The 12,250-nt window shown below is 41.3% G+C and overlaps 1 protein-coding gene across 2 annotated transcripts in view; it reads left to right on the plus strand.

The window, feature by feature from the left end:
* The first annotated feature begins 1,003 nt into the window (after nt 1-1,003).
* The window catches only part of BORCS5 (BLOC-1 related complex subunit 5), a 95,792-nt gene continuing 84,545 nt past the window's right edge, over nt 1,004-12,250 (plus strand). Inside the window, exons 1-2 of one of the 2 annotated variants that reach the window (XM_059082679.2) lie at nt 1,004-1,086; nt 3,802-3,945. In XM_059082679.2, the coding sequence (XP_058938662.1) occupies nt 1,086; nt 3,802-3,945 (145 nt within the window). In that variant the 5' untranslated portion in view covers nt 1,004-1,085. Of the gene's footprint in view, nt 1,454-3,801; nt 3,946-12,250 lie in introns of both variants that reach the window. The other variant, XM_059082678.2, reaches the window with a different exon arrangement.

The raw sequence follows: 12,250 nt of genomic DNA on the forward strand, positions 1-12,250 counted from the left end.
TTTGTAACCAGAAAGTCCTAAATCCTAGTTTCACCACTTACCTAACCATGAGGAAGTTACCTGTTTATGGGCGTCAGAGTTGTTGTGAAAATCAAATGAGTGAAAACAGGAGAAATGTCTGTGATATGGTAGAGTAGAAGGGACTTGAAAATCATTTCATCAATTTGACACTCCCAGGGCATTTGCTGGAAATTTCATGAAACAAACAATATAAAATGAGTTGCAAAGTTCTGAGAACCCCAGAGCCACCCAATCCTCGGTGGGAATGCATTGCTAGGTGTAAGTCCTTGACCTGCCAAAGTTGGAAGTTTCTGTATTGCGTTACCTGTGGTACTTCTTTCTTGCCTTTGCTCGTTTCAGAATGCTTCGCGGATAATTGTCAAGGTGGCCAGAAAGTGACTAGACTTGGGGCATCCACTTTCCTTTGAAGATGCACAAACGCCCTAACACATGAATCAGCATTTTCTACTCATTTTTCTCTCATTTCCAGCTCCTTCTTTTACCATCTAGTATTTTTTGTACGGTCTTCCACTGCCAAACTTCCAGCTTTGGGAACTGAAACAGGAGCTTGGCATCCAGGCAGTTGTGGATTCCAATCCTAAATCTATCTAGCACCTCTCTTTCCGCATCTGTAGAACAGGGTTAAATTTTTTGCAGTATATTACAAATATCGTATCATTATGTTGCACACCTGAAACTCATACAATATTATGTCAATTATATGTCAATTAAAAAAACCCAAAAATAAATACCAAAAAACCACACACAAAAATAAACTCCCCAAAAGCCTATTAATAAAGTTTTAACGATGGGGATAAAGTGCCTAGTGTGTGGATGATACTTAAAGGTGACGCGCAACATTACAACAGGAAACGGGTAACCCTTTGGGGCGGTTCTGGCGTTGAGGTGATCGGGCCCTTTAAGGCTGCGCCCCGGGAGTCGCCAGCGCGAGTTTCCCCGCCCTCCCTCGGGCCCGGGGCGGTGGCGGGGGCGTGGGCCTTCTAACCCGGAACTGACGGCTGCGCGCTGCCGGCGCCGCCAATCCGCGTCCGAGAAGGAGCAAGCGTGCGGGGCCCGAGCGAGCGAGTGAGTGAAAGCGGTGCCGCCCGCCGGCCGCGGGCGCGGCGGGTGCTCGGCGTTTCCCCGCCTCCTTGTCTTGGGTTTCCTTAAATAAGGCAGGCGAGCGGGGTGTAGCTCCGCCGCACCTCCTTGCACGTCCTTCCCCGAATAAGGCCTCCCTGTTCCCCGCGCCCCCGCCTGGGCTGGGCGCCCCATCCCCACAGCGCAGCCTGTGTGGCCTCCGCATCCCGGTCCCCGGCCCCTTCCCTGTCGCCCCGCCGCTCGAGCGGTCGCCGCCCGTTCCGCCGTTCCTCCGCTGTCACCGCTGCCAGCACCATGGGCAGTGAGCAGAGCTCCGAGGCTGAGAGCCGACCCAACGATCTGAACTCCTCAGGTCGGTGCCCTCATCACCCTTCTCCAGCCAGCCCTGTTTGCTTGCGGGGCGGGCTGCCTTCCAGCCTGCTGGGGACTGGGACCGGCGGACAGGAACGCACAGAAAACCCTCACCATGCTTTTTCCTTAAAAAAGAAAAAGAAAAAAAACATTACCATCTGCCCTAGCCTTGATTCCCCTGATGGAAGCCGGTACCTGTGATTGCAGGCTAAGCCAGCGTGGGCGCCCGAGCCCATTATTTGTTTAGAGAACAGCTGTTCCTCTCAGCTGCAGCCTACTCTTTGAAGGAGGACCTAATTAATATTTGGCTTTAGGATTCATGACTGACAGTGAGATTTGGATCGCGCAGTGGGTGGCTCATAGAGCCTGAAAGAACAGATTCCTTCTTAAAAATGGGTTCTAGAGATTCTTTTTCAGAAGGGATGTGTGGCAGGTGAACAATCGCTGTGAACCCTTGGGTGAGAGCGAGTCCAGAAACTGCATCTTCCCATCGGAAGGTGTCTCGGCTCCCTTTCTGATAGAGAAGTTGGCCAGGAAGGCAAGATCTGGTGTTTTTCCCTAGTCTTCCCCCGCCCACGTTGTTTAGATTTCTCTCCGAGTTTGATGTAGGAATGGGAGGATTATTGTTCCTGTAGTATAGTGAGCACTCAAAACAGCTGATGCTTAATTGAGGATCATTTGCTCCTTTTTGTTGTTGTTACCCACCAAACTCTAGGACCACTGGGACTGTCCCAGATAAGCTCTGGAGTTGCTAATCCAAATTGGCTTATATCTGGGACCTAAAAAGAGCCCTGGTCATGGACTGCTCTGATCTTGGTAGGATATGTAGTTCAGAAATGTAGAAGCTAGCAGATCTATGGGTATTCCACACTGAAATGTAACCTTCAAGGCTAGTTCAGTCTACCATTCTGGGAGCTAGATTGAGACAGCTTTTAACGGTGAGCAGCATCTACTGCTACATTCATTATTTCTTTGAAAGGTCCAGAATGTAGTATCTGTTATAACAAATGCAGTAATAATTGTTACCCCTTACCTTCTTGCCTCTGTGTCGGGCCAGAAGCATATTTTGTGAGAAGCGTGTCATCTTTTTAATAGGCTTGCTCACCTACTAACCAACAGCATGGGCTCTAACCAGTACTAGAGCATCCTAAGCAATACTACCGAATAGCATAGGTTAGAATTTACCTGGTTCCCCGTGCTAAATGCTCCACATGTGTTCATGTTTAATCCTCACAGTAGCCCCATTTTACAGACAAGTAGTAGAGACTAGCTAGAATCTAGTAAACTCTGTTTTCTTCTGGAATCTGGGGAAGGAGGAATCACTGAATTTGTACTAGGAAAGATTTCTGGCTTGGGATTTTTAAAACATTAGGTAAATTACCAAAAGAGGCGAAGAGAGACTTCTTGAAGAGCAATGAAAGTAGCTGAGATTCGAAAAGAGTGAATGCCAAGCCTTAAGAGACGTTATTTAGCCTCCAGGAGGCAGGGAAGTTCTATGGCATACCTGGATCAACCTTTGAGACATGATAATGATGCAAATACTACCTTCTAGAGTGTAAAACAATAAAGATTCACTCTTGCCCCAACCAGAAGATGTTTGGGAGCAGAGGATGTCTTGGTCTGGGGAGTCCTTGATAGTTTGAATCAGTTCCCTCTAAATGAATTACATTCTCCTAGGTACCTGAAATTGACCTGCCTCTTTAGCAGTCCTTCAAGTTTCTTTATTTTGCCTCAGCCTACAGTGGACCTGCCGGTTCTTTCTGCCCTGTGCCTTTAAGGGTGAGGGGGCTGGTGCCATCATCTAGTGTTAAGAACCAGGATTTCTTTCCTGTGACTAGCATCTATTCATCATGCTGGGCTTGCTGTGATAGGGTGGCTACACAGCTTTGCAACCCCAGCATCACTGGGATGGGTCATGTACACCAACAATCCATTTACCTCCAATTCCCTTCTTAACTCTGTTTCTAGCACTGGTGACTTTGGGCAAGTCACAGCTAAATTTTGTATGCTTATTTCCTCATTGGGAAATAGGGACAAACGTCAGGAGGATCAAAGAAGTAAAAATTAAAAACAATCTGGTTATTATTTTGTGTTTTGAATAATAAACTTTTAATTACAAAAGCAGTCTCATAGATGGTCCTATAAAGTTTGAAGGTTTTTTTTAATACCATGGGAAATAGAGGTCCTCTGTAATTCATCTCCCCTACCCAGCCCCCAGTGCAGGATTACTGCGGTTAGCATCTTTTGTGTAAAAAATATCCTTTTTAACGACTGCAGTGAAAACAGCTTTGGTGAGATGGAGGTCGCTAAATAAGATGCAATTTCTGAGCAGTGTAACTTTATTTTCAGTGGCCCCTTCTCCAGCTAAGCATAGAGCCAAGATGGATGATATTGTGGTTGTAGCTCAGGGCTCCCAGGCCTCACGGAATGTCAGCAATGATCCCGATGTCATCAAGTTGCAAGAGATTCCAACCTTCCAGCCACTTTTGAAAGGTAAGGGATTGCATTTCTTAAAAAAAATTATTGAAGTACAGTTGATTTACAATGTTGTGTTAGTTTCAGGTGTATAGCAAAGTGATTTGGTTTTATATATGTGTGTATATATACACACACACACGTATATTCTTTTTCAGACTCTTTTCCATTAGAGGTTATTACAAGACATTGACTATAGTAGCATCCCACTGACATCTATAGGCACATCTTCCAGACAGAAAATCATTAAGGCAACAGAGATCCTAAATGACACAATAGAACAGTTGGACTTAATTGATACATACAGGACACTACATCCAAAAAAAACCAGAATACACATTCTTTTCAAGTGCACACAGAACATTCTTTAGGATAGACCACATACTAGGACCCAAGGCAAGCCTCAGTACAGTTAAGAGGATAGAAATTATTTCCAGGGATTGCATTTTATCTTACCTGGACTTGCTGGAAAAGTGTGCATAGCCCCACCATTCTCCCCTGATATCTCTGTGCCTTATGCATCTCCTTTAGGTCTTTGCTTAAATGGCATTTTCTTGGTGAAGCCTTCCTTGACTGCTGTATTTAGAGTTGCAGCCCTTTTCCCCAATTGTTTTTCTCTGGAGTACATAATCACCCTTGACTTACTGCCTAGTTTACTTATTTGTTTACTGTCTGTATTTCCCTGCTAGAATGTAAAGCTACATGATGGTAGGAACTTTCCATGTTTTGTTCACTGTTGAATCCTCAGCACTTGGAATAGAGTCAGGTGTAAAGTAGGGACTGAGTAAATGAATGAATGAATGATGATGATGAAGTTAGCTTACCTGTCATATTTCCACAAAAAGATTTTCATTCTCACTTGTGATCTGGACTATGGGTTGACTAGTTTACCTCCATAGAGAAAATCTCCATGATCACTGATACACTTATAATTAATCCTGGCAACTGTTTTTTGTTTGACAGGGAGTTTGTGTTTGAAAGGAGAGAATGTGTACAAACCATTATCCCTCTTAATATATGATTAGCATATATTGAGGTAGTTACCTTTTAATAGGAATTTTATTATTCATTTGATTATTTTATATTTTTATTAACTTGTTATTAATACATGCATTATTTTATTTTATTATTTTCATATCTTTATTAAGTAGTGGTAATGATTTTCTATTAACTGAATGGGGTGTCTGCTGTAAGAATCACTCTGTCTCCCCCTCACCACAAAAGATTAGGAAATGTAAATGATGTAGTTGAGCTACCCTGGTTTACTTAACCTGGTACAATATAATATGAAACATCTTACATTTATAGAGCTATTTGTGTTAAAAGGTTCCCTCCCCTACACACACATATACGTTATCCCTTTAGTTCTTATATCATTAAATATGTTTGAATGATTTGTGCCAGATTAGACAGCTAGAGGCTGAACTTGAACCTTTATCACTGATGTCAAATCCTGTACTAGTTAAACTATTCCACACTGTACTTAAAAAACAAAAATAAAACCAAATGGTGCTTTATAGATGATCCATGTACTTCTCATTCTTCTCAGTACTTCATCTGCTTTACAGATGAGGAAATACAAGTTTTCAATCTTCCCCCAGAGGCCTCAGTGTTAGACACTGGTAAACTTCTGATTCTTATGCAAAACAACACATTACATCCTGTTACCCATCTTCTCATTAGTTTCTATTATTTTGAGGAATAATGTGATTCTCCAAAGGAGCCAACATTAATGAAATTTCCATTTTCATATATCCTTGTGCAGTCAGGTTTAAAACACACACCTTCATCTTTAGGGACTTAGAGGCGGACACTTGTGTTCTGTCCTCCATCCCTCTGGAGTTGCATGTATTGCTTGCTCACAGTCACAACGTTCATGCCTCCACTTCCTGTTAACTATGTCCTCTCTCCTCCCAAAGTTGTCTAGTCCTGGGTGAGGCCTGTGAGATCGAGTTTTGTCCCCACTTCTGGGAAATGCTAAAAACAAACAAAAACTAAAAACTAAAAAAACAACCCCAGAGCTTTGAGATGTATTTAATAATTTTCTGGAATTAGTGTTTCTTCTTTAAGCATTTGAAATAATTGATGTTTTATGATAAGTTGACTAGTAGGGGAAACATCTGGGAGAAGGTTTGGTGTTAAGGGAAGCTAACCTCAGATTTAAAATAGTCACTGGGCACCCCAAGAGTGAATTATTAGTGTGGTGCAGTTAATTCGACACAGCTGGACTTGCTTGCATTGCTACCTGGATTTTATTTATTTATTTTTTATTGAAGCATATTTATTTACAATATTGTGTAGTCTCAGGTGTACAGCATAGTGATTCAGTATTTTGCAGATTATATTCCATTGTAGGTTATTCCAAGATAATGGGTTTAATTCCCTATGCTATGCAGCATATTCTTGTTGCTTATCTATTTTATTGATATATTCAGTAGTTTGTATCTGTTACTCCCATACCTCTGATTTGTTCCTACCCCTTTTCTCTCCCCTTTGGTAACCTCAGATTTGTTTTCTATATCTGTGATTCTGTTTCTCTTTTGCATATACCTTCATTTGTACTATTTTTTAGATAATAGTATACATGATATATTATTGCATATACATGATATCATATAGCATTTGTCTTTTTCTCTGTCTGACTTATATCACTAAGCATAATATTCTCCAGGTCCATCCACAATGCTGCAGATGGCAGTATTTCATTCTTTTCTAAGGCTGAGTAATATTCCATTGTATATATATATTACCACATCTTAATCCAGTAATCTGTTGATGGACACTTGGGTTGCATCCACATCTTGGCTATTGTAAATAGTGCTATTATGAACATTGGGGTGCATGTATCTTTTCGAGTTAGTGTTTCTGTTTTTTCTGGATGTATGCACAGGAGTGGAATTGCTGGATCGTATGGTAGTACTATTTTTAGTTTTTTAAGGAACCTTCATACTGTTTTTCACAGTGGCTGCACCAATTTATACTCCCACCAACAGTTTACAAGGGTTCTACTACCTGGATTTTAATTGTGACTTGGCTGCTAACTGGCTGTGTTGCCCTGACTTTGTTTTTCACCTCTTTGAACCTTGGTTGTTGAGTATGTTGAGAATAGGTGCAGGAGAGAGCAAAGCTCGCGAGAAGCAACCTGTAGTTAAGAGGAGTCCTAGGATTTGGCTAAGGAGGGTAGAGAAATCACCTGAGGAGAGTGATGTGAAAACAGAAATAGTAACAAGGGGCAGTGGCCAGACTGCACGGAACAAAATAAGCCAGTGAGCATTTAAGTTGATGCTTGCGTTTCACTTGTGAAGAAGAAGCATCTTGGACAGTGATTAGAAAAGGTAGGCAAAGGGGACAACTGGGTGAAAGTGATAAGTATAATCATGATAGTAATAGTAGCTAATCCTCACCTCCTGTGCTCTGCATACCTATTATTCTTTCCATTTTCTACATTAAAACATTGAGGCTCAGAGAGCTTCAATTCATTGCCTAGAGTCACGTAGCTATAAGTGATAGCCCATCTCAAGATGACATCAGGACATCGAGTTTTAACTATTTTGTACATAGAATAAGACTCAGTTTCAGACTCATAGATACAGAGAACAAACTGGTGGTTGCCAGAAGAGAGGGGAGTTGCAGATGAGGGAAATAGGCGAGGGAGATTAAGAGGTATAAACTTCCAGTTTTAAAATAGGTAAATCATAGGGATGTAAGGTACAGCGTCAGGAGTATAATCGGTAATATTGTAATAACTTTCTGTGGTGACAGCTGGTAACTAGATTTATCATGGAGATCTTTTCGTGATGTATAAAACTATCGAATCACGATGTTGTACACCTGAAACGAATATAGTATTATAAGTCAATTATACTTTGATTTAAAAAAGCAAGACTCAGTTTCCAATTCTAGCGAAGCCCATGGTAAAAATCACGAGGCTGTCATGGGAAATAGGATGATGGGCAGGAGCTGGCTTGGATTTTCAGGTGCCGCGTTTGTTACAGAGCCTCCTGCTTTGACATTGTTCTGCCTGGTAATTTAAAGCCCTGCATCTGCTTGCTGGCCTGGGCAGGGATCACTCATCTCTACTGCCTTTATACTCTAATCTCTTTCCCCCTTTACTGCTTTCAGGATGAGGCTGTTTCTCAAAGAAGTAAAAGGGTCACACAGTGAGGGCTACCCCCCAGGTTTGATTTCAGAAAGCTTTTATTCCAGTTAATGACAGTGTATTCTTTCAAAACAATACATTCAAGTACTACACAGAGTTCACGATTGTTCCATAATGTCATATGATGTAATGCTAATGCTGGTGGGTGATCTGCAGAGGCAGTGGCTGGGCGAGTTTGGGGCTATTCCTATGACTGAGGTAATGTGTGCATTTTTAATAAGCAGATTCTTTCTTTGGTCTCAACCCTTTTGGGTAACTATCCCAGGGTATAATTTATGCTCCATACGAATGCCAAGTAACATTACATTAGTAAAGTTCCTCTTTTATTTTAAGCCAAAAGAATTTCTTTTTTTCATAGCAGTCTCTGAAATACCAACTTACTTTGAAATGTAACACACAAGAGAAAATGAGAAATTAAAAAATTAGAAGGTAGCAATAAATGGCCGCGACAGAGCACAAAAGCAAGATGTAGATTTGATGCAAATTAGATTCCCAGATGTTAAACAAACCCTATAGATTTCTTACTTAAAATTCAACCATCCATATTTTCAAATTAATCACACTCTCTAATGTCTTTCTATAGAAATGAAATACTCACAAGTGAAATGCAATATTGATGTTTTATATAGAAAAGTTATAAAATAATTATTCTATTCACTCCTGGCAATGAATATATGTGCACTCATGAGAGGACATGGTGGTGCGTACATATATGACTTTCTTTGCAACTGACTGATCATTTTTGTTACTGACCCTGGATACAACAAGGCATAAGATTATAAGACTTCCCTGGTGGCACAGGGGTTAAGAATCCACCTGCCAATGCAGGCGACACAGGTTTGAGCCCTGGTCCGGGAAGATCCCACATGGCAAGGAGCAACTAAGCCCATGTGCCACAACTACTGAGCCCGCGAACCACAACTACTGAAGCCCGTGCTCCGAGAGCCCACACTCCGCAACAAGAGAAGCTACCATGATGAGAAGCCCGCACACTGCAGTGAAGAGTAGCCCTGGCTCGCTGCAACTAGAAAAAGCTCGCGTGCAGCAATGAAGACCCAATGCAACCAAAAATAAATAAATTACTTAAATTTTAAAAAAAGATTGTCTTGCTGCCTAAGGAGGGGACTGTCTTTGTTACCAACAAGGGAGATCAGACATATACAGTGTAAAAGCCTCAGTGATACTAAGCAGCTCTGTTGGGAGTTCTGTGCTTGGTTGTTAAGAATGTAAAGCATGTGTCCAAGTATATTCTTTTATTTACCTGTAGTTTGCTGTTGACAGTTCTGACAGTTTCCAGAGGTAACGATTGTGCAGATGCCAGTGGGATGGGTGCAGAGACAGGCAAGCCAGTCCCCATGCACTGCCCCCAGAGAGCAGGAGCCCCTCCTCTCTTCTGGGTCACAGCCACTGCTGCCCTGGCTGCTGCTTCTGCAGATCTGTATCCAGGTCCCGACTGAGTTTTACTCACAGAGTCCCAAGAATCCTGGACTGCCCCACACGTGCTAGTTATTGCCACATACATTTTCCTTGCCTGTAGACCTGCTCCATTGTTCCATAGGACTTCATTTAGAGACACAGGTCCTAAGATAAAATTATTAAGAATTTCAGAGGGCAGCACAAGAGCATTGAACCAAATGTGGAGGACCCCTTTTGAGAACGGGACCCTGTGGGACTGCACAGTTGCACGGCTGTGAAGCAGTTGTAATCCCACAGTTCGTTCAGGTTTAGGTGCTGTTTGATCCAAAGGTTTATAATGTCAGGGTCTGATTTTACTTTTCTGTAGTTTTCTGTCTTTTCACTCTGTCATCCGGCATGTATTGGTTCCATGCTTTGACTAGTTTTCTACATGAAAGCAAAATGGCTACAGGAGTTCCAGGTCTCTTATCCATATAATGCACACTCTATAGCAAAAGAGATTCTCATTAGTTAGTCAGGCGTGGGTCACATGGTCATATGCCTAGGTGACAGGCTACCTGATTGGCTTTGTCTAGCTCACATGCTTCACTACTAAAGTATAGTAAAGTTTTCTGGAACCATATGGCTCCTAGCATGGAAACTGAGGACCATTAGGCAGGAATTGCTACTGTGGGAGAAATCACAAATGTCCACTACAGACTGTTTCTTGAGTTAATGACTGACTGACAGATTGGAGTACTTCATCCTGGGAAAGGATTTGTAAATATGCCTCTTGTTTCCAAAATCTTAACTGAAATTGTAACTAATATTGTATAAACTGATATCTAGATAATTATAATATGGCAGTTGTTAAGAGAATTGTGATAAGAAAAAATCCTATTGCCTATTTAGAGATATTGAAAAAGAAGCACTTAGTACCAAAAATGTTGTCAATGTTTTTCCAGCACTGCTTGAGGAAGATGCCTCAAGGCTTCCAATGACCAATACTGATTATATTCTAGGTATATGTGTCTCTGAAGATATAAAGGCTAAAACACTAACGTCATGGGACTACCTTTCAAGCAATAGCAAAATTTCTTCTTATTCTGTGATTAACGGGCAGCATCTATTATATGCAGTAATTTGTTTTTTTAGATGAACCTACACACCAGGAGGAAATGTTGTATACAAATGTATAGTAGCTATTAATATCAATTTAGCTTAAAAAAACCCATGATGCATGTGAAGGAGATTTTGACAATTAAAAAGAGCCTGGGGCTTTCCTTGATGGAGCAAAATCTCACAAAACGGCAGTGAAGGCTCTCAAATCACGTGGAACGTTGAGAATTAGCGCTGGAGGTTGAAGCAGGGAAAGAACGAATCGATGGAAAAGGTTGATGTGAAGAACATGAGGGAGCTGGATTTCAAATGACCAGTTTATTCACATCTTTCTCACCAACCCACCTGTCAGCCAGACAGTATAAACGAAGAAGGTCCTGGCATTTATCAGACATCTGCCTGTGCCAGCTGTCAGGCCTTACCTCTGCCCTGGAAAGTGGAGTGACAGAGGAGGGGATGAGGGGGTGGGTCTTAATCAGAGCCACAGTCTTCTCTGAACCACTGAGCAATGACCTCCAGACCCAGGGATGATCCTCAGCGTGTATATTCCCCCAGTTGATAATTCATTCCCGATTACCTTGTAGGTTTATTTGTATGTGTAATAGCGCTTCAGTTAACCTTTTAAACGTGGCCGCTAACAGGCAAAGTGTGAGTCTTACTCAGAAGAGGGGGACCCACTAGGAGAATGGTCACTCGAAACCAGTGGAGAACGTTTGCGAGAGCAGCCTCACTTTGTTCCGCACTCCAGCAAATCTCTGTGCGTGCACCCATTCTTGTTTCTTTCTATGAAATCTCAGAGGAGGTGTGTCCGTGTCTTTTATTAAAGAATCATATATCTTCTAAAGAAATTAAGGGAAGAAAAATCTATATGTAGAATGTTTACTCCCATGTTTATCATTTCTGGAATTCTTAATCTCTTCCTATGGATTCACGTTTCCATTTGATGTCATTTATTCTTAGTCTGAAGAACTTCCTGTAGCATTTCTAGTGGTGCAGGTCAGCCAGAAACAAATTTTATTTTTATTTATATAAAAATGGCAGTTTTGCCCAGTTTTGTTATAAAGTTTTTTTCTTTTTTTTTGGGAACTACTGTATTTTTGAGGAGATATTGTGAGCCTTTATGTAATTTTGTTTTTCAGCACACTTTCTTTCACCAGTCATAATATCCATAGATATTTCTTGCTTGAATTAATTATACGGTGATGGTTGCCAAACAGTGATTTTTCTAACTTTATCATTCCTTTTACATTTATTAGTTCGCATTTTACTGTAGGGAAGACCTTTCTCTTATCCCCAGTTTTTATTCATTTATTTGTTTAAGTCAGTGTGGAACAGCGACTTCCTATTTTATTCAATGAGTTGTGATCTGTTAGAGTCATTACATTTGGCCCTCCATATTGGTGGGTTCTGCATCCACAGATTCACCCAAGGGCGGATTGAAAATAGGAAAAAAAAGTCCAGAAAGTTCCAAAAAACAAAACGTGAATTTGCTGAGCACTAGCAACTATTTACATAGCATTTACATCAATGTGCATAGTATTTGCATTGTATTAGATATTATAAGTAATCTAGAGATGATTTAAAGTATACAGGAGGATGTGCGTAGGTTATATGCAAATACATTTTATATAAAGGACTTGAGCATCCAGG

Source organism: Kogia breviceps, chromosome 12 (genome assembly GCF_026419965.1).
Source record: "Kogia breviceps isolate mKogBre1 chromosome 12, mKogBre1 haplotype 1, whole genome shotgun sequence".
Lineage (NCBI taxonomy): Eukaryota > Metazoa > Chordata > Mammalia > Artiodactyla > Physeteridae > Kogia > Kogia breviceps.